Source organism: Martes martes (genome assembly GCF_963455335.1).
Source record: "Martes martes genome assembly, chromosome: 9".
Lineage (NCBI taxonomy): Eukaryota > Metazoa > Chordata > Mammalia > Carnivora > Mustelidae > Martes > Martes martes.
In genome coordinates, this window is record NC_137896.1 from 44,772,720 (window position 1) to 44,795,706 (window position 22,987).

At 40.7% G+C, this 22,987-nt stretch overlaps 1 protein-coding gene across 2 annotated transcripts in view; it reads left to right on the plus strand.

The window, feature by feature from the left end:
* The first annotated feature begins 553 nt into the window (after positions 1-553).
* KIZ (kizuna centrosomal protein) overlaps positions 554-22,987 on the plus strand; it is a 125,276-nt gene continuing 102,842 nt past the window's right edge. The window contains exons 1-4 of one of the 2 annotated variants that reach the window (XM_080812712.1): positions 554-754; positions 9,307-9,369; positions 13,117-13,279; positions 22,201-22,293. In XM_080812712.1, coding sequence (XP_080668838.1) covers positions 582-754; positions 9,307-9,369; positions 13,117-13,279; positions 22,201-22,293 — 492 coding nt within the window. In that variant the 5' untranslated portion in view covers positions 554-581. The remainder of the gene's footprint in view (positions 755-9,306; positions 9,370-13,116; positions 13,280-22,200; positions 22,294-22,987) is intronic. The other variant, XM_080812713.1, reaches the window with a different exon arrangement.

Sequence of the window (22,987 nt, forward strand, 5' to 3'; positions counted from 1 at the left end):
GCAGTTCCTTAGCATCCTGGGTTTTATCTTTTTTTGTGGTGTTTTGTTTTACTGATAAGTGTGGTAGGAAAACAAGTTTAGCACAGTGCGTGCGCTCAAAAATCCTGGAAGAAGGGAGGGAGAGGTGGTAGGAAGGAGAGAATGCACCTTGGAAAATTAAAATAGTTTGATGCCAAAGGCAAAACTGATCAGGCGAATTGCTCCCGCCCAGCGGTGCTCCCCCCACTCCTCCAGCCTCTACCAAGGTGGGGAGCATAATCAGGACCGGCTTCTGATTGGCCTTCGGTGGGGCTCGGGGAGGGCCAGGGTCTCCTGTGAGAATTCTGAAGGGTGAGGGGAAAGGGAAACGCCAGACTAGGGGCGGAGAAGCCTGGGAACCGCGCCCACAAGATTCCCCTCCAGCAGCACGGAAAGAGAATCCGCCAGCCTTCTTGGAGGCGGCCAGCGCAGCCTCATAAGACGCCCCGCCTCCTGCCCGCCCCTCCGCGGCGTCTGCCCCGCCCACCCACGCTGCCCCCGCCCCTACAGGGCCTCGGTCCCGCCCCCTGCACCGCGGCTGGCGCCCTGTTTACCCGCGGTGCATGGTGGGGCCGTCGCCTCGGACAACCCGTCCACACCTCCCGGGTGGCTGTTCCTTGGCTGTGCGGAACGAGCGCGGCGGCGGCATGCTTCCGTCCTCCACATCGGCAGCGCCTCTGGCGAGCCCCGAATACTACGAGAGGCTGGGCCGCCTCCAGGACGGGCTGCGGGACAGGTACGGCCTACTCGGGGCGGGGGCGGGAGGGAGTGGGCCAGGCCGACGGTCAGCCGGTGCCCTAACTCCGGTTCCTTTCCACTCCCCCCGCGGTGTTTCCCTGGGCCTGGATCCACCCGCGACGCTCCCCAAGCTCCAGTGGGGCCTAGAGGACAAAGTTTACCAAATACCGTGCCCCACTGCCCTTACTGGAGGTCTCCCGCCGGAAGATGCGGCTTCATCCTTGAGTTTGCCCAGAAGTGAGAGTGGGAGTTCTCCTGTCTGTCACTCTCAGTCAAGCCTTGTGAATTTCTTTACTCCCTTCTCCACGCCTCCTTCCCTGTCTCTCTTCAAATTGTCATCCCACCCTGACAGCTGCACTGCATCAATGGTGACAGGTCCCGGAACGCAGGCGGGAGTGTGTGTGGTGTGAACATATGCCCTATTTAGAGATGAAATTTACAGAAGTCCAGCTTCCAGAGGGTTCATGATACTTTGAGACATGAAAGATGAGAGCCACTGAAAACAGCTAAATCTAAGAGCACAGAGAGAAAATTATAAAGCAATTTACTATAAATAACCACATAAAAGATAAGTTGTTGGAACTATTATTTAGCTGCTAAATTAATTGGAGTTGGAAATCTCATTAGTTGACAAGAAAGGAAATAGATATTTGGATCTCTTGATAAACAAAGCATTTAATGAATGTTAAAAGTTACAAAATCATTTCAGTGAAGAGGAGAGCTTTTTGTGTGACAATTCTAAAATGACAATAATTACATGTCAGGTAAAGGCAGAAGTAAGTGGTTATGAAAAGGAATTATATTCATCTTATCCCAGATTTAATTCTTGTCAAATATTTATAGAGCATCCACAACATGCCTCCTTAATTGTCCTCACTATATTTTACCCCTTAATCTTTTTCTGTATCCTATTTTCTTCTGACACACTGCCACTTACCCACTCCAGGGACCTCCTTACCTCCAACTTTAAAAAAAAAAATCACTTCCTGCAGTGCCTTCCCTATGGCAACTATTGATCAACCCACTTCCTAACTTAGGTGATCTCTACTTTTTTAAAAAGATTTTATTTATTTATTTGACAGACAGAGATCACAAGTAGGCAGAGAGGCAGGCGGGGGCGGGGGGGGGGGCGGGAAGCAGGCTCCCCACTGAGCAGAGAGCCCGATGTGGGGCTTGATCTCAGGACCCTGAGATCATGACCTGAGCTGAAGGCAGAGGTTTTAACCCACTGAGCCACCCAAGTGCCCCTGTGATCTCTATTTTTTTTTTTTTTAAGATTTTATTTACTTATTTGACAAAGAGAGTAGACAGAGAGGCAGGCAGAGAGAGGGACACAGGTTCCCTGCTGAGCAGAGAGCCCGACGCGGGGCTCGATCCCAGGACCCTGAGATCATGACCTGAGCCGAAGGCAGAGGCTTAATCCACTGAGCCACCCAGGGACCCCTGTGATCTCTATTTTTATAGCACTGTAGGTAAATGGCTTAAGTGACTTGCTTCCTGCTTAGAGGGAGAATTCCAGGGACAGGAACCATATTTAGCTGGATCTTTAGCTGGTAATAGAGTACCTTAGGAGAGGAGGGGCTTGACAAATGTTTGTTGAGTGAATGGCAGAAATCCCAACGCCAACCATCCAGGGTCCAGGAGTTACGAATGTCTTGTATACAAAACTGTTGCCACACATTGTCACTAAATCATTACAGTTTTCTAGTCAACCAGGGAAAGGGAGCAGTATGGTATTTCAAAGACAGTATTAAGTGTCTGTACATACCTTATAACTAAAAGACAAGACACTGCTCTATATATCAGCACACTTAAAGTGCTTTTGACTCTGTTCTCTTAGAAGAGTAGCTTAGTTACCACCAGGCCTTTAGGTATTTGTATGTCTTAGCCCATGTTCTAATTTTAGAATGGGTTCAAATGGCATTCTTTTTGAACTAAGCTCATTATGAGTTACCATTTTTGCTTCCTATGCTAGGAACACCTGGGTGCTTATAGTACTTATGGTATAGTAACTGTGTAATGATTAGCACTCATTTTATGTTTAACACTTAATGTTTTAACTGTTAAGTAAGGTGAGTCTGTTGAAATTATATGAAGAATTCAAGTCAAATTTTATAGCCTATTCATGGTTCTGCATTTGGAGTTTTAAAAAAATTTTTAAGTTGGTATAAATCTGTTGCTGTGTATATTCATCTTTCATTTTATTAAATTTTTTTTAAGAGAGGAAGCAGGGAGGAGCAAAGGGAGAGAGAGACTCCCAACCAGGCTCCCCATTGAGTGCAGAGCCCGACACAGGGCTTAGTCTCACTATCCCGAGATCATGACCTGAGCCAAAATCAAGAGTCGGATGCTTAACCAACTGAGCCACCCAGGCACTCCTTATTTTTCATTTTAAAAGTCCATAACTAATGCATAGTAAGTATAGAGGCAGGTAACTTTGGATGCAGAGAAACTTAGGTTCTGCTCTACAACAGTTGTGTGACCTTGAGCAGGTTGTTCAGCGTCCTGAACCGTGGTTCTTCACCAGAAATGAGGAGCATTGAATTATATGTACAGTAAGGCCACAGATTTGTTTTTTCTCTAGTAGAGTAATGAGATTCAAATGAAAAGAGTTGAAAGCTGTAGTTTTGCAGAGCAAGTAATGAATATCATTGTTTGTATCCTATTTGAGTGTTTGAATGTACCTGCTTTTTTGTTTAGTTTCATTTAGTTTTGTTTTTTTAACCAATTACAGTGACCATAAGGACTCTAAAACTTCAGAGTCATTTTAAAGGCCGCATCTCTGGGTCATCACAGCTGCTTTATCAGTCCAGAAATTTCCAGGGGTGGGAAATAAAAGCAATCTGCTCTTTCCTGGCCTTGTTAGAGCTGGCTCATTGCTGGTCTAATATAGCTGATCTAATAACGGGGTCTTTCCCTTGTAAGTGGTGTATTTCTAGCCCAGATTGTCTCAGCTGTAGTCACACATAGATGTACTTATACATTCTTAATTTTTTCCTCTTTGCGTGTGGTGTTTTCTCTGCACTCTGGTGAAATCAATCAGAATCTTAAAGAGCCTGCTGGAGTGACTTGTTACAGTGTGTGTAGTGACACATGCATGGTAGAAACATGTGAGTGGAATTGACTCTTACAATTACATAAAAACATCCCTTTAAAAGGCCCATTAACCAGCCCCAGTTCTTTCATGCCAGTATTGATTCAGAGTGAGATACCATAATAGTCCAGAAATTGATTCGGAGATATTAGTTGAGTAAAGCTGAAGTTGGTATTGAGACAAAAACAGAATAACAAGTGGAAAAGGAGAAAAGCAAACCATTTGACTATGCTCTTAAGGACCACCCATCTGTGTAAACCTTTAATTGGTCCAGGTGAGGGGTGCAGGTGACAGAAACCATGGGCTATGGGTATACATCCCAGGGCTGCGTGTTTCAGAGATTCTGAAATAGAGGTTTAGTATGTAGGGGTTGCAAGATATTCCTCCCCATAAACCTTTCTCTGGGTTTTCATTGGGGTAAATATCTTGTTTTAAGTCTTACCTTTAAGATAGAAAGGAAGGACAGCATTCAGAAGCTCTGCAGTGTGGATGAAGAGGTTGTGAAAAGGTCCTGTGTTGAAGAGTTAATGAGATGAACATCATGTCGGTAGTGGAAGGCCAGGAGGTGTTTGTGATTTTTCACCATATGAAGTGCCATAATAGTAAATATGACCAGCAGATGTGTGTATCTGCTGAAGACAGAGCAGGAATGAAGAAGTTCTATGTTCATGATTAAAAAGAATTTGTAGTGTGCCTGGGTGGCTCAGTCATTAAGCATCTGCCTTTGGCTCAGGTCTGATCCCAGGGTCCTGGGTTCAAGCCCTGCATTGGGCTCCCTGCTCAGCAGGAAACTTGTTTTTCCCTCGCCCACTCCCTCTGCTTGTGTTCACTCTCTTGGTGTGTCTCTTTCTGTCAAAAAAATAAAATATTTAAAAAGAACTTGCTGCACAGGAGGTGATGGATTCCCAAAAAGACCTTTTGGCTAGAGGTCATAGGTGGATTTTAAAAATTATTTTGAATTAAATTAAAGCTTACAGAAAAGTTGCATGTATAGGACAAAGACTGCTAGTATTCTCCTCACCCAGATTCCCCAACTCTTTTTTTTATTTTTTAAGATTTATTTATTTATTTGAGAAAGAGAGAGAGAGCATGTGTGCACAGAGGGAGAGGGAGAAGCTGACTCCCTGCTGAGCAGGGAGCTGAATGCAGGGCTCCATCCCAGGACCCTGGGATCATGACCTGAACCAAAGGCAGATGCTTAACCAACTGAGCCTCCTAGGTGCTCCCAGATTCCCCAACTCTTAACATTTCATTATATTTTTTCTGTATTTGTCTATCTGCCTGTCTAAAATCATGAGAATTTCCTGAACCATTTGAGAACTACAGATATCATGCCCCATTACTCCTAAAAACTCAAGTGTCTATTTCCAAAAACAGTGATGCTCCCTGACATGGATATACCTTATAGCTCTCCCAATGAGGAAATCAACACTGATTGATACCAGTCCACAGACTCCAATCAAATTTTACCACATGCTCATTTTGCCAAGTGTCCTAAGACTGTCTTTTTTCTTTACTGGTTCAGGTTCCCATCTTTGTACCCATTTGTCATGTCTCTTCAGTCTCCCCCAGTCTGGAGCTATTCTGTAGTCATTCCTGACGGTTTCTAGAGTAAAACTTTCATTCCAGCGGGTGATCCTCAAGCTGGGTCTATCTAATGGTTACTCATGACCAGACTCTGATAACACTTTCTTGGCAGGAAAAGCACAGAAATGAAGCATGACATTGAGGCACAAAGTTATTGACACATTTAAGGGTCTTTCTGTCTTTGTCATTTAATGACAGCTCACTGTCCAGTCATTCATTCTTCATGAACTAAGTATCCTATTAATCACGAAATCTTAGAAGAGGCAAAAGTGGCTAATAAAAATTTCTAACATGGAAACAATGTGCCATATTTCACTTCTCTTCTAAGTTCACTCTTATTTTTAAATTTTCCTTTATTTAAATTCAGTAAATTAACATACAGTGTATTATTAGTTTCAGAGGTAGAGTTCAGTGATTCATCAGTTGCTTATAATACCCAGTGCTCATTACATCACATGCCCTTCTTAGTGTCCATCACCCAGTTACCCCATCCCCCCAACCACTCCCTTCCAGCAACCCTGTTTGTTTTCTATAGTTAAGAGTCTCTTATGGTTTGTCTCCCTCTCTGATTTTGTCTTATTTTATTTTTCCCTCCCTTCCCCTATGGTCCTCTGTTTTGTTTCTTGAATTCCATGTCTGAGTGAAGTCATACGATATTTGTCTTTCTCTGACTGACTTATTTCGCTTAGCATAATACCCTCTAGTTCCATCCACATCATTGCAAATGTCAAGATTTCATTCCTTTTGATGGCTCAGTAATATTCCATCGTGTGTGTGTGTGTGTGTGTGTGTGTGTGTGTGTGTGTGTGTGTGTATCACTTCTTCTTCATACATTCATCAGTCAGTGGACATCTGGACCCTTTCCATACTTTGGTTATGTGGACATGGATGCTATAAACATTGGGATACGGGTGCTTCTTTGGATCACTGTTTGTGTCCTTTGGGTAAATATCTAGTAGTGCAATTTCTGGGTTGTGTGGTAGCTCTGTTTTTAAATTTTTGAGGAACCTCCATAATGTTTTCCAGAGTAGCTGTACCAGCTTGCATTCCCACCAATAGTGTAAGAGGGTTCCCCTTTCTCTGCATCCTTGCCAACATCTCCTGATTCCTGAGTTGTTAATTTTAGCTGTTCTGACCAGTGTGTGGTATTTCATTGTGATTTTGATTTGTATTTCTCTGATGCCAAGTGATGCTGAACATTTTTCATGTGTCTGTTGGCCATTTGTATGTCTTCTTTGGAGAAATGTCTGCTCATGTCTTCTGCCCATTTCTTGACTGGATTTTTTGTTTTGGGGGTGTTGAGTTTGATAAGTTCTTTATGGATCTTGGATTCTGGCCCTTTATCTGACAAGACATTTGCAAATATCTTCTCTCATTCTGTAGGTTGTTTTTGGTTTTGTCGACTTTTTCCTTTGCTGTGCCAAAGCATTTTATCTTGATGAAGTCCCAGTAGTTCATTTTCACTTTTGTTTCCCTTGCCTTTGGAGATGTGTCTAGCAAGCAGTTGCTGCAGCCGAGGTCAGGTTGCTGCCTGTGTTCTCCTCTAGGATTTTGATGGATTCCTGTCTCACACTTAGGTCTTTGATCCATTTTGAGTTTATTTTTGTTTATGGTATAAGAACCTCATACAGGAATTCAGCAAGGTGGCAAGATATAGAATCAATGCACAGAAACCAGTTGCATTTCTATACACTAATTCTGAGACAGAAGAAAGAGAAATTAAGGAATTGATCCCATTTGCAATTGTACCAAGAACCATAAGATACATAGGAATAAGCCAAACCAAAGAGGTAAAGGATGTGTACTCTGAAAACTATAGAATACTTATGAAAGAAACTGAGGAAGACACAAAGAAATGGAAAAACATCCATGCTCATGGATTGGGAGAAAAGTATTGTTAAAATATCTATGTTACTCAGAGCAATCTACATGTTGAGTACAACCGCTATCAAAATATCATCAACTTTTTTTTCACAGAGCTGGAACAAATAATCCTAAAATTTGTATGAAATCAGAAAAGACACCCAATAGCCAGAGGAACATTGAAGAAGAAAACCAAAGCTAGAGGCATCACAGTTCTGGACTTCAGGTTATATTACAAAACTGTAATCATCAAGGCAGTATGGTACTGGCAAAAAAAACCAGACAGATCAGTGAAACAGAATAGAGAACCCAGAAATGGACCCTCAACTCTATAGTCAACTAATCTTCAACTAAGCAGGAAAGATTATCCAATGGGACAGTCTCTTCAACAAATGGTGTTGGAAAAATTGGACAGCCACTTACAGAAGAATGAAACTGGACCATTTTTTTACACTTTACATAAAAATAAGTTTACTCTTACTAATGACAACGTAAATATGTGTGTGGTGTTACCACTTAAAAAATGATGTCTCTACGATTTCTTTTTACTTGGGCTCTTTTTTCCTTTTTTAAACATAGGCACACCCTAACTAAAGAATAGATTATGTTCCTGAAGCTAAGATTTGGTGTTTGGATTTTGGACCCCATTTTCCCCTTAAAAGAATTTGGTTAAATGGTTGTTTCCGTTCTAGATTATGCTAAGCAAAGAAATTTACTTAACTTCTAATGTAGCTAATAGAGTAACTTTTGAGATTTTTTTTTAAAGGGAAAATATATTTGAAGAAAACACAGAAACTAATAATTAAGAGCTCCCAAATGCGACATGGGCTCAGCCCCTTTCCCTCAACAGGCCACCTGAGGTCACCTTCTGTTGGACTCCTTGTCTTTGATTCACAGCCTTTTTTTTTTTTTTTTTTTTTGCCCCTGGCATTTTTCTTGCACACTTATATAGTTTTTCTTTTGAACTTTTTAATGTTAATTTAGATTAGCAACTTGGCTTCAGTTGAAGCTGGTACTTTGGTGGTAGAGCACAACCTCCTGTGGTTACCCCCACCCCATGGCTAAACCCCCCAAGGGCTCTTTCTGGGACTGGGATGGCTAGTCCCATTCAGCTGTTTTACCCCCTAGCCCCTTGGTTTTGACTGTTGTTACCTCCCCTGCTGCTCAGTTTCCCTTACCTAACAGGCTTGGGTGCACAGATGTGCAGGGTAAGCTTTGTCCTCTAACTCACTGGCAGCACTCGCCTGAACAGCACAAGCTAAGTCTTTATTGGGAGTAGTTCCAGGGAGTAGCAGTAAGTGACAAATCATGGTGATGTCACAAAGTTATCTAAAGAAACTCCTCCAAATTTGAAGTAGTAGTGTTAGGGGACTTGGTCTTCATTAACTGTGAATGGAGCTAGGTGCACTTTTCAGAGACTTGACTCTGCCCAGGCTTGTCTGGCTAGGAGTAGAACAAGCCACCAGTCTGCAGTCCAATGTGGATTTACGGAAGTATGTTGTCTTGACCTGGTGGAATCCCCATCACTCAAATGCCACTATCTCAGAAAAATCTGGCCATAGTATATTTTACATATTTATCTTGTTTATTGTTTGTTCTTCCCTCTAGAAAGTCAGCTGCCTGACGGCAGAGGTCTTTGGCTAGCTTGTTCACCATGTTAGTCTTTAGGCCTAGAACAGTACCTGATTCATCACGGCACTCAAGAAATACTTGTTGAATGAATGAATCTGCCTTCTAGTCCTTTCTTAGTGCCTTTCTCCCATTTACTTTGAAAATCTTGTTCTTTTTGCTTCATACTGGTATCATTTTGCTTTTTAGATTTCCATGGCAACTGCCAAATATTTTTGTGTCTTGAGTTTCAAACAGCTGGCATTTTCTGCTTTTTAGAAAGACCAGAGAAGCATTCTCACAAAGGTGTAATTTCAAAAGAGATCATGTTCTAAATCCAACTGCCTATTACTTATCAGTGTAGCTTATTCATAAAATCTTTTCTTTGTATATTATAGTGAAAAAAAGAGACTGGACCTGGAAAAGAAGCTTTATGAATATAATCAATCTGATGCATACAGGTAAAATGTGACAGTGATAACAGTCTTTAAGCCAGTTGGGGGGTGTTAATCAATAAAAATGTAACCCTAATGTATGTTACAGATACCATAATTGCAGTACTTTTACTGTTCTCTTATGTCTAATGTGTAATCATTTCCAGTAAACACTGAAATTTAATATAATCACTATCAAATATAGGAATAAATTTTGTTAAAATTTGTGTAAGATAAAAATTGTTTTACTTTCACTGTTTGGTACTTGTGGTATTTCAGGAATCTATTTAGCTTGCATAGCTGAAGAATAAGATGCATTATATAGTCTTATTTTTTTTATCACAATTTAAACACACTGAGCCTGCATATTGATTAAGGCATAATGACTGTAGCTGGCTTTTCAACCAACTGTTGAAAGCATGATGTCTCATTTGTTCATGGGTATTTGACAATGCCTGTGAAAATTATTATGAGAGTGGATAAAATACTGGTTTATTCTAATATGAGGAGCCAACTTCTAATATTTTTAATTCTGTTTTACAGAAACTGAACTTCATCCTTAAGCCAAGTGTGTGGTATTACCTCCAATGTTATTCATATGAAAAATTTCTGGCATTGATAGCATGATAGCATTGATTTTGTGATTTAGTCACATGATAATATGAGTGAGAAATGAAAACATGTCATTCAGAAGTGAGAGAAAATCTTAAAACCAAATCGCCCAACAGGTCCATTTGTTTCCTCATATGGTTTTGGGATTCAGTGGACTTCTAAGGGTACCAGTCACAGTGGACAGCGATATGTCCCCATTATTTTTAAAAGAGACAAAAAGCCAGTGAGATGGTGCAAGAAATAGCAGTGGTTGTGGATGCGATGGCCCCAGAAGTGGGCCCAAGTCTGAGAACATCTGTGGCAGCTGCCATTTTGTAGCCCTGAAGCTAAGGGGGTGGCCAAAGGGATGGAGACTTTTCCTGCAGCCTATTCCTGGCTTTCTGGGGATCTTTATCAAGCTATCAGTTTGTCAAGTTGGTTCCCCTCTCTTACTTAGCCTCTCATTTCCTGGAAGACAGAGGGAATGATTTGCTAAAAGTATACTTCTTTGGACTGCCTGACAGAGTAAAAATCCAAACTGTCTAACATGGCTGTTTCAATCTTGTCCCTCCTCCCTGTCCAGAAGGCAGAGCCTGAGACAGGGGTTTGTGTGTAGATGATAGTTTATTTTAGGAAGTGGTCATATAAAACTGGTGAGCAGAGCTGAGAAGAATGAAGTAGGAGCCAGTCACTGCTGTGGGCATCTGGGGCTCCGTCCTCCCAGACCTTCAGAGGAGCCTTATAGCCTGCTTCTCTGCTCCTCAAGGGAAGGAAGGGGAGCTGTTTACCTGCTGGTAACCCTGCCTTGGGCAGGGCTGCCCCAAGGAGTGTTAACGTCTTCTCCCATCCATGTTGCAAACTCAGAGGAGCAGCTCTGGGAAAGCAAGATACCAAATGCAGCCGAGACAGGTGCTACCAGGTGGCTGCAGCCATGACTGGCCGAGGAAGAGCTGGGCCTGGAGGATGTGAGGAGGGCCTGCAGAGTATCTAGCACGACAGCTTACCAGACCCTCTGTTATCTGCCCCTGGGTGATCTTCATCATCACCCTCTCTTACCAGCCTCCACTAACATGTCACACAGAATCTTCAGTGTCTGAAGCACGACAGGAGTTTCGTAGTATGGAGTAAGCAAGTGGGCTTTGTTGCTTGGTGCTTCCATTCAATCTGAGGCCTACCAGCTCGTAGTCATGTGACATTAGGACAGGTCCTTCAACACTTTGTACATCCATTTCTTCATCTGTCACACGGGGGTAATAATGGTTATGAGAACTTAACAGAGCTTTAAAGCAGAGTCTGACCTAGCGTAAGAGGCAGTAATTTATTATTTGTTACTTTGGGCCAATTTTACTGTTGTTCTTCTTAATTATTGCCTTTGAGCTTTCCAACATGCTGTTTCCCTTGCTTTGAGTGTTTCCCCTCATCTTCTCACCCTGGCTTTCCCCAATTTGGGGTCAACTCATCCATCCTTCATCATGTCTAAGCTAAAAATTGATTTCCACTGGGAAGGCCTTCCTGACCCCTTCAGCTAGGTTGGGTTGCCCAGTCTGTAAGAGTACCTGGTAGTTTCCCTCTTAGCATTCATCACACTGTATTGGACTCTCTGATTTCTTGTTTTCCCTGTTGACTGGCTGAGTGGCTTTCCTATTCACAGCACTGAATACATGAATGACTACATGGCTAGGCAGGTGACTTCCGTGGTCAGCATTGAGGGGTAATGCGGGGGCAGGAATGAAACTAGACTTTGGGTGAGGAATGCATGGTTACTCTTGTACCCACTCCAGCTGGACACTGGCCACCTTCAGCAGCTTCACCAAGTGCCTGCCTGTGAAGGAAAATGCTTTAGGTTCCACCTGCGTTACTGTCATTTATGTCACAAGTGGCAGACATGGGCAGCAGTAAAACCAGTCTTAAGGTTTTTGTTCAGAAGAAAAAATGGGGACAGCCAACCAAAGTCAAAGCACAGAATTTGGGGCGCCTGGGTGGCTCAGTGGGTTAAGCCACTGCCTTCGGCTCAGGTCATGATCTCAGGGTCCTGGGATCGAGTCCCGCATCGGGCTCTCTGCTCGGCAGGGAGCCTGCTTCCCTCTCTCTCTCTCTGCCTGCCTCTCTGTCTACTTGTGATCTCTCTCTCTGTCAAATAAATAAATAAAATCTTAAAAAAAAAAAAAAAAAAAAAAGCACAGAATTTTTAGCACAATAAAGAATTTCTTGAAAATTTTTGACCTAAGCTTAGAGGTTTAAGGTCTGTTACTGATTAATTTTTAACATCTCCAGCATCTTTGCAAATCTGTTTTTGAGGGTGAATGTTTTTGTGATTTTCAACTTAATTTTCCTTTATAGAAGGATGTTGAAAAATTGTGAGCACTGAGTCATATATAGAATTGTCAAGTCACTATATTGTACACCTGAAACTAATACAACACTGTAAGTTAACTATACTGGGATTAAAATAAAAAAAGAATGTTAAATTATTGTATTGAACTAACAATAGAAATGCTTCATACCAGGTACTCTTATCATGTAAAACTTGTGAAGAAGAAAGAGCTAGAGCGAGCAATGTTGGTTCTGTGGGAAGAGTAGTGTGCCCTTTGTTTTACACTTTGGATGAGAGTCTCTAAACGTTTTCTCACAACTTGAGTTAGATTACAGCCCATATATTATCATAAAATATTTCTAAAATATAATATATTGTGACAGTTCCTAATTAAAATTTTTAATATTATCTAAATGAGAGCCTTTGAGGTATTTTAAATTTTGAATTAATGTTTATGGATTGTGGTTTATAGTTTGATTCTATTTCCATCTAAGCAGGTAGTTTTGAAATGGTCTGTCATAAGGAGAATGCTAATGGGCTTTTCATCCGACCATGGCCACATAGACGCCGCTCTTGAAATCACATTTAATTTTGAGAAAGAAATCCATATAAATCTTTATTGTGTGAATGTTATAATGTAGTCTTGTATACATTTCTCAGGAGAGTTATGCCTGGATGTGATACTCAGTGATGTTGCATTAATTTCTTCTCTCTAAAAATGGATGTGCATTCTGCCCTTAGCTTTCAGTGTTTGGGTAAAATATCTCCGAATACATTGTCTAATTAACAATTTTGTTAAAGAAAATTCTCCTCCTTTGATTTGCCAGAGTCTAACTGCATTGTTTAAAAATTTGCCTTTATTTTTCTAGAGTTAAGCTGAAGTATGTTAAACTAAAGAAATACCTGAAGGAAATATGTGAATCAGAAAAGAAGGCTCATACTCGAAACCGAGAATATTTAAAGCAGTTTGAGCATGTCCAAGCTTATGTTGGACACTTCACCACAAATACAGAGAAGCTTCAAGAACTGAAGGTAACGTCTTGTTTTGTGCTATATTTCTTTCTCTGTCTCTCTCTCTCTTTTGCTAAAATTAGAAGGAAGTAATAGCAGTAAATGTCAGATCTGTGGTGGTCACTAATGTTCAGATGTTCATCCGTAAGATTAACTGCACATTTTCTCTGTGGATTACTATGTGGCCAGATTTTGATTGGGGAACTTGAAATTGCATTTCTCAGATTTCTGTTTTAGTTGAGGAATTAATGGAATTTACTTTGTACTTTGTACTTTGTTACACTACACTAATAATTACCTTGTACAGGCACAGGCATTAGCCACTACCTGGCACAGACCTGACACATGGTACTTGTTGGCCTCATGATTGAATTTATGTAGCATTAGAGATTCCTCTAGACACTACCTCCTTTTAATTTTTTTTATGTTTTTTTCTTTTTTCATTTATCCACTTTTAAAAAATGTTATTTAAATTCTAGTTAATGAATGTGCAGTGTAATATTGATTTCAGGAGTAGAATTCAGTGATTTATCACTTATATACAACATCCAATGCTCATCACCACAGGTACCCTCCTTAGTACCCATCACCCATCTAGTCCATCCCCCACCCACCTCCCTCCATCAACCCTCAGTTTGTTCTCTGTTGTTAAGAGTCTCTTATGGGAATAGTGGGAATGAATTAAAAATAAAAGTTGTATCTATGAAAAAAAAAAAAAGAGTCTCTTATGGTTTGTTTCCCTCTCTCTTCTCCCCCACCCCCATATGCTCATCTGTTTTGTTTGTTAAATTCCACATGTGAGTGAAATCATAAGGCATTTTTCTTTCTTTATCTGACTTATTTTGCTTCATAATACATTCTAGCTCCACCTGTGTCATTAGAGATGGCGAGATTTCATTCTTTTTGGGGACTACCTCCTTCTTTAAAGGCTTCTTTTTCTGGGGTCTGGTCAGGCAGTGTGTTGGGAAGAGCCCGAGGGTAGAACTGGGCCCATGGAGTTTACCTTTATGCTCCTCACTGTGTGACCCAGAGCGGCTCTTGTCTGTGGCCTTCTCTCATTCTGGGGCCCCATTCCCCTAAGGTACTGGGCAAACTTGGGCTCCACAAATTATGCCAAGTGTGGAGGGCTAGGTCTTTTTTCTCACCATTTGTGCTGGCCAAGGGCTGTTGCTCAAGTTAACCCAATTGAATACCAGTACTTCCCTTTCTTTTTTTCCCTCTAGGAGTTTCCCCTACTGAGCCTTTATTTCAAGTACGCAGAAAAATGAAAAGTATTATTATAATGAACATTCATGCAGTGGTCTGAATGTTTGTGTCCTCCTGAAATTCACATCTTGAAATCCTAACACCCAAATGTGATGATATTTGTAGCTGGGGCCTTTGAGAGGTTCTCCTGTCATCAGGGTAGAGGTCCCATGGATGACATAGGATGACTTCTGAAAGAAGCTCCAGAGAGCTCCCAAGCTCCTTCTACTGTGTGAGGATGCAGTGAGAGGGTGGTGGCTCTGAATGAGGAAGAGGGCCCTCACCAGAATGCAACCACATTCGTGCCTGGAATCTTAAACTTACTAGCCTCCAGCAACACTGTGAGCAATACATTTCTGATGTTGATAAGTCACCTAGTCAGTGGTGTTTTGTTATGGCTGCCTGAATGGACTAGGAAAACTCACATGCTGTCTACCCAGATGCAATTTTAGTTGTAAATATTTCACCATATTCGTTGTGTGTATGTGTGTGTGTGTGTATGTATACATATTTTCCTGAGCCTTTGAAAGTATGCTGTGGACACCATGACATTTCTCCCTTAAATACTTGAGTGGGGATCTCCTAAGAACAAGGAAAGTCTCCTACATAATCATACTACCTTTATCACACCTAAGAAAATTGATAATACCATTTAATACCATTTAATACCTGATATTTAAATTTCTCCAGTTCCCTCCAAAATTCTCTTTATTTTTCCAGACCAGGAGCCAAGTAGGGTTTGCACATTACATTTGGTTATTCTGTCTTTTTTGGTCTGTAAGTCTAATTTAGTCTCCTACTGCTCTTTTTATTTCCCCCAGGACACTGGCTTTTTAAAGAAGATAGTCTAATTGCCTGTAGAATGATTTGAATTTGACTAGTTTTTCCTTTGACGTATCATTTAACTGAGAATTTGGATTGGACCAGAACTGCCCAGTAGAACTTTCTGTAGTGGGGCCCCTGGGTGGCTCAGTGGGTTAAAGCCTCTGCCTTCAGCTCAAGTCATGATCTCAAGGTCCTGGGATCGAGCCCCGCATAGGGCTCTCTGCTCAGCAGGGAGCCTGCTTCCTCCTCTCTCTCTGCCTGCCTCTCTGCCTACTTGTGATCTCTGTCTGTCAAATAAATAAATAAATAATCTTCAGAAAAAACAAAAAGAACTTTCTGTAGTGATAGAAATGTTCTCTATCTGTACTGTTGCTGTCTAATACAGTAGCCACTATCCACACATGGTTACTGAACACTTAAAATGTGGCTTGTGACACTGAGGACTAAGTTTTTTAACTTTGTTAATTTTAATTAGTTAAATTTAAATAGTCATAGCTGAGGTTACATACTTCCTATTGCAACCCATCAGGAGGCTCATGAGTTGTGATATCAGGTGGTCTGACCCAAGTGAGGTTGAGTTTGATGCATTGGTTAAGATGGCAATCTCTAGATCTCTCTATTATATAGTACCTTTTTTCCCTTTGCAACTGAACAAATAATCTGTGAAGTGATAGTTTGACATCTTGGAAATGTCTTGTTCCTCAACAGCCTTTTATCTAGTGGTTTTAGGATCTATCAGCGAAGCCTGAATCAGTTATGGTGGAGGTTGTGAAATGGTGACTTTCTAATTCAATCTTCTACTTAATTAACTGGAATTCTTCTATAGAGAAAAGCTTTCTTGCCTTCTTTTTTCTCTTTTTAAGTATCAACATGGACTTTTAAATTTTTATTTTGTCAATGTACTATCAGTCACTATAATTAGTGCTTTTGTTGTTCATATTTTCCCAAATTTTGCCTGGGAGAGTCTCTTCAAATTGGCTTCTGTATCCTTTTGACCTGATCCCATTAATTCTGAGCCTTCTTTGCTTTGGGCCACAAGGTATACCAGGTTTACCAGATATGTCCCTACCTCAGACATAGAATTAGCCTCTTTTCCAAGGAGCTGTGGTTCCTTTTCGTGGGGAAGGGTATTTAGAAACCAAGATCTGGAGGTTAGATGTGCTCAAGCAATAGCAAGTGTTAGCTGCAGCAGCACGCCAGGTTTTCTTCTCTTACTAGTCAAATAGAATACTTAACATTCAAAAAGCAGTTGTTAGTTTCAACTATGTAAATCTCTTTGCTGTTCAGAGATTCCATAGAGAAAATAAAAGTAGTGGACAAAGCGGGGAATTTTTGCCTTCTCAATAGAAAAAATGAAATAATAGAAATTTGCCTTTTATTTTCACATTGATGCTTTACTTCATTGTTGATTTCATAATATAGCCAAATGTGAGAGGGAGGAATTTGAAAGGGAGAATGATCCTTTGTTAATATTTTCATATCAAGAGCAGTTGAATCTTGGGTAAGAAATGCCTTTTGCAAACAATCTTTGACAGCATAGAAGAGCAGACCATGTAGCTACAATTGGGAAAGATGTGAGTTCCATGGAGAACTGTACATTGGGAGTCACCCTGAGTCCAAAGCTGACTGTTTGAACTGTGCCCATGAAGCCAGGTAGTGATATTTGAAACTCAGCCAGTGACACCACTTAACCTCAGCAAACTGTATAGTAGTAAGCAGAGTTTCAGGGAAGGAAATGTTTGTCCTTGCTGTCTTCCCCCTTCCTTTCTGCCTCTTCCTTTTGTCCTGGTGTCCGGTGGTAGTCTTAGGAAGGCCAGAACGACTTGTCTCCTCTTAAACCCTTCCTGCTCAGGTATCCGATCTTAACTTCCTCTGCTGGCTGACCATGTGTAAGTCTTACGAGAGAGGTGTTCTGTTGGAGGGTATTGCCCAAGCACCCCAAAATGCCAGGGATATTTTCCCTCAAATAGAATAAAGTTAATGCAAATGAATTAATAATTGGCAGAGTTCCAGAAAGTGAAACAAAATGAAGCAGTGTGTAAGAAGTGGTCATTGGCCCAAATTGTATTAAGTGCCTTTCTCCCTCTTTGTAGGACTCTGTCCACTTTATTATATAATGTTAAAATCTTTTAAAATGGGATACAGGCTAAAAAAAATACCCTTTCAACTGATTTTATGAATTATACTCTTTTATTTGGGGCCTGTGATCATTTTCAGGGCTTTTAAAGACTCTTGACCTGTCATGTAGATTTGAAAATACAGTGTTGTGGCTGTTTTGCTACTTGTCAGATAAAGAGGCTGACTAAACTCTGTTCAAGCATATAAATATTAGTAGTAGTGTGAGGATCATGTCCTCTCCTTTCTGCCCATCCTTGAGCCCCCGCTCCCTGCATTAGTGCTTTTGTAGAAGAGCCCTAGTTGGTCCTTAGAGCAGTTTTCCTTGGGTGCCCTTTGCCCTTATCTCAAGTTGGATTCTCCTGAAGTGGACCCTGAGACAAGTATTCAAATGTAAGTGGTTTATTTGGGGAGGGAGGATCAGTAGGCAGGTAGGCAGATGAGACAGGGAAGGACAGGTGCCTGGAACAGGGTGTATCACTAAGCCAACTACCATAGTTGGTATCTGGAACTTAACCCCACAGGGAAACCCTGGCGAGTGGTTCAGAGTATTTGGAATATGAACACATGGCTCCTGAGTATCACTGATTGAGGACTGATGGGGAAGAGAAGCAGTGAGGGGAAATTAAGTGTGAGCTCCTTGGGCACAGAAACAGAGATGTTGGGACTTAGGTGCACTGAAAAGGGTCCCACAGGCATGTGTGGAGCATGGCCAGCTCTGTTTCAGCCTGCCCTATTCAGGTGGCAGGCATGAGGCTGGCATGTCAGGGCATTCAAGGGGCAGTCCTCAATTGAGGAGAGTCATCATCTGGTTACATCTCTCATCTGCCTGAAAGCCTTGAGTGCTTGCTCAGCCTTTTACGACAAAGCCCAGATGCTGCTCTCTGCCTGCATACCATCCTGCAGCTCAATCTTACGACCCTTAAGACATGAGCACATGCATGCGTGTGCACACACACGTTTCTTCTCGCTATCCCTCTCACACAAATACACAGACATGTGCACACTTTCTCTTCCCCATGCACCCCCTCCACCTCCTTCCTCTATCCCCATCTCTGCCTCCTATCTCTGCTCGCTCCCTTCCCCACATGCAGCTCTGCCCACTCCTGTCGCTCCATACCTGCCATGCAATCCCTCACCCCCATGTCTTCCCCTTCCTCTCCATCTTTATCTCCCACACATGTGTGCTTTTTCTCTCTCTTACACACACATGTACTCACTCACACGTACCCACTGAATTTTAAACATACTGAGCTATGTGTTTCCTTGAAAGCACTGCATTATCTTCTATCTTCTTCAAGTAGAAGGCCTCTTTCCCTCTGTCCTGTCTTATGTCTGTGCAATAATTATCTCTGTAAGCACTTCCTTTGTGGGATTATTTACTTGTTTTCCCACCTCATTGTGGGCTCCTCATCTTATTATTTCAATGCTGTCGGTATCTGACCTAGAATGTGGCACATAATAAGCACTCGGCGTTGAGGAGCACCTCCCTAGACTTGAAGCACTCAGTGAGCATTGAGACTCCCCCACCTTGACTGAAAATTGATTCTTCTGTATTTTTCATCTTTCTCTCTTATGGACCATGAACAACTAAGGGAGAGCTAATATGGTATTGGTTCTGTCCTGTGTTATACCTTCCCGGGGGCATTTCTGTTTAATAGTAGAAGCACTCTAAAGATATAATGTCACCGTTTAAAGATGTGATTCTTGTTAAAAAATCATTTCTTAGGTGACATGTGCATACTGGGGATAAAGTTTGAAGAGAACAAATCTTTGCACTCTCATTTGATTCCTACTGAGCATTGTTACAACCACTGTCGACAGGGCATGGCCTTCAGGCTCCTGGAAAACAGTCTGTAGTTTATCCTGTCTTTTATCAACCAGAGTGTCTTACGTGTTAATATGCATTAGTTGCATATAAGTAAGTGTTCCTCCGTACCTTTTTGTAAGAACTCAGCATTTAAGAGGAAGCCCATATACTTGGGGGCGGGGGGGAAGAAGAGAAAACAAAAGATTGTGAATCGTAGTCCTGAGGGTAAAATCAGACAAGTTTGTGTAACTCTCTGTACCCATTTTTTTTCAACTCTAACATGAGGAGCCTGGGCCAGTAGATTTTAAATGTCTGCTCAGTTCTGTAACCAAGAATATTTACATAATCCCAAAGACCACTGAAAAAAGGAAGCCTGTTTAAATAAAAGGTAGTAGTGGCACTTTCAGGGAAGTGCTAATGTGATGAGGGTAGACTGAAGTAATTGGGGATACAGAAGAAAAGAAGGAAAGAATGGAAAATGAGACCTGTCATGAGCATGGATACATATCCTAGAGACCTGAAAGACCCACCAGGACCTCCATCTCCTCTTCCCACCACCCCAGCCCATCACCAACAGATTTCATTGGTTGAGCTGAGATGAAATGGTTTGCACATAGTAAGAAAGTGAATAAAAAAGTCCTCTTAAGTGGAGGTGGGCAGCATCCAGCCCAGTGCTGTGAAACAAGATGGTAACGGACAGAACAAGTTACCTGATACATTGATTCGTGCTCTTGGTTTTATTAAAACAGATTTCCCTAGGGGAGTTGGGGGAAAAGGGGACTGTCCTTAGAGAGGCTGTGGACTGGCAGATGCTACCGGGACATGAGAACTTTGGCCCCCAAAGCAGCAAATCTGACAGTGAAGAATCTAGGCCACACAAAGGAGGAAACAGGAACCTGATGCAGCATCAGACAGAAAAGATGCAATAGAAGCCCTAATGTGTTTTGGAAATATAATGGGACCTGATCAGAGAAGAAATAGGGACTAAAACATGAAAGACTGATGGTTGGAAAACTAGGACACATGCTATGCTGTCTCATCAGACACTGTTAGCTGTGGAAGCTTTGGAAAGATTCATCTATACAGATTTCCAAACTTCAAAAACTTTTCAACATAGTATAGCCCTTTTTAAATATGCAGACAGATTAGGAGGTGGGGTTGAAAACCCTTGCTCTCCAGTGTTCAGAAGTAGATTTGATGGATAGTAACAAAATGTCCTATATAAATAAAAGGCAAAGAAAGGGAGCATTTGTAGGTGCAAGTCTGTGGTCCTAGGGGATGTAGAGTTATAGTTTGTACCAGTTATCTATTTATCATAGCAACTTTTGATCTCAAATACATTGCTCATTTTTTATTTGCCTCACTAATTTAGAAAAGTACCTATGGTTCTGTAAATTTTTTGGATGCACTGAGAACAGTGTAAATTGGACTAGTGAAGAGATTTGCCTTGCTGTTCTTTACAAAGCCCGAATGCAGTTACCAGTTTTTGCTGCAGCCAAATGAATTAAACAAAACTCACATGTTTCCATGAGAAAGTACTCTGCCTTTGGAAGGTATGGCTCTGAAATGATCCCATAACAAGGAAATCACATACAATGCCTGTTGCATGTTTATAACTGATCTCAAAGAACCTAAGAAAATATTTGTAGCCACAGGAATGAAGAATTTTTGTTTAACCTCTAATTAGTTAATAAAGCTTGATGTTTATTTTGTTTATTCCATAATCCACCCCCATCCCTTTTTAAAGATACTTTCCCTTAGGTTCTGTAAAGTATGCCTGTTGAAAGCTCTTGGGGTTAAAAAATAAATATCTCTGAGTCCAAAGGAGTAGATATAGAACAGAGAGACATAAATTGTTATTATCTTAATTGCCTTATTTCTTTATCCTTTCTTGGTTTATCATATGTACTGGCCTTATAAAACTTTTATTTAATTAGGAATCTCTTCAGATTATTACTGTCATCTATCATGTTAATATCATTCTGAGAGAGAAAAAAATTCCCTGCTTAACTGCTATTAAAAATGGACCAGCATATAATACCCTTTAAGATATTTTGAAGGAAACAAATCACTTTTCATCACTGTTTCTTTCTATGTCAAAACTAAGCTGAGGCCAATTTCATGTTCACACTGAGAACTAAGGAAACAGTTTTCTAATTTGATTATCTCACAGGTGTATTTTCTTTTTGTCTCATAGTTGTATTTCTAATTGCAGTGCATCACGGCCTAATTTAGAAAATGTTCTGATACTTATCTGTGATGGACCACCATCAGTGAATTTCTTAAGGCCTTAATTACTAACATGCTGAATCAAAGCACCTTTTATGCCTTGCTTTTAAGAAAAAGTCATTTTATGATGGAATCACTTTCATCAATTATAATGTAATAATGAAGCAGGCATCTTTATGTAGTTATTAGTGCCAGAGCAAACTTCATTCCTATGGTGCTGATCATTGATGTCTACTGTATATTTTTATTCATAAAAAATAGAATCCATTTCAAGTTGATGATCTAGCAAATAATATACTCTGTTGCTGTGACTATTAGGACCATGATGCTAATGTAGATATCATACAGATAAGAAGTCAGTAGGATTGATTTCTTTCCCTATAGGACAAAAGTTTTCAGAGTAAACACTGTCTAATGCTTTCATAATAAAGTAACCGGATTTTTCCTGAGAGCTTAATGTGCCAAGGTTTTATTCTCTACATTGATGAAAGACAGTGAGAACCCGTCAAATCTTATTTAAGAACATACAACATTTTATAGAACTCAACTTTTGACATTTGTGAAATCATCTATTTTCTAAGATAAGTTGAATTTCTTGGCGACATCAGCTTTTACTTTCTACTTCAATGTTCTTTTTATGCTCTAAAAACAGAAAACTATAGGTGGGTGCTGGTTGTCATAAGAGCCACCACAAAACCAAAACTTTGTTTATGTTTAGAATGAATATGAGGCTCAAATGAAGAAGGTGCGGCTACTGTCAAAAGAGAGCCTGGGAACAAGAGGAGAACTGAAAGATGAAGACAGAAGAAAGGTAATAAATTAAAATAATAAACCTCTGTTGACAGAGGATTTCTGCAGTATTCCTCTTTTACAGTAGTGTTTTAAATAAAATCATCTTATTACAAAGATCTTTTTGATTAACCTTTAAGTATTATTTAAAGAGTTTTCCTAATAGAGTATTGCCTTAATGTCTAATTCAATTAAATGTGCTGAAAGGCCGTCACGGCGGGTTTAAAAGAGACAGTTTCCCAATAAAACCTTAGAGTTGTTAGCAGATGAAATTATGTTTGTTTTAAGAATGCTTTTTAGCCACTTTTTTTTTCCTTAGTTCCAGAAATGTTTTAAGTAAAAGGTAAACAAAATGCAGCCTTTTGCTTCCCTTCTTTGTATATATAATTTTGTACATTTTAACCTTTTCACAGAGGAAGTAGAAAGAAAAGATTGCATATCTAAGCAACAGACAAAAAGACTGCCAAGGAATACTTAAATAAATTCTGCTATGTATCTGCCGTAATGCAGGCTTCTAATCCTGCAGCCTATCTCCATATAAATGATTCTGTTCAAGACCATAGATGTTTTCTTCACTAAAAGCAGTAAAGCTCTTTTAGATGAAATGTCTAAAAACATCTTGTAATAACTTGGAGCATGCTGGCAAGAGTAGTCACTTGTGACTATGTGTGAAACCCCCTCAGCCCGTCGATATTGTAATAAGCAAAAATGGTAGC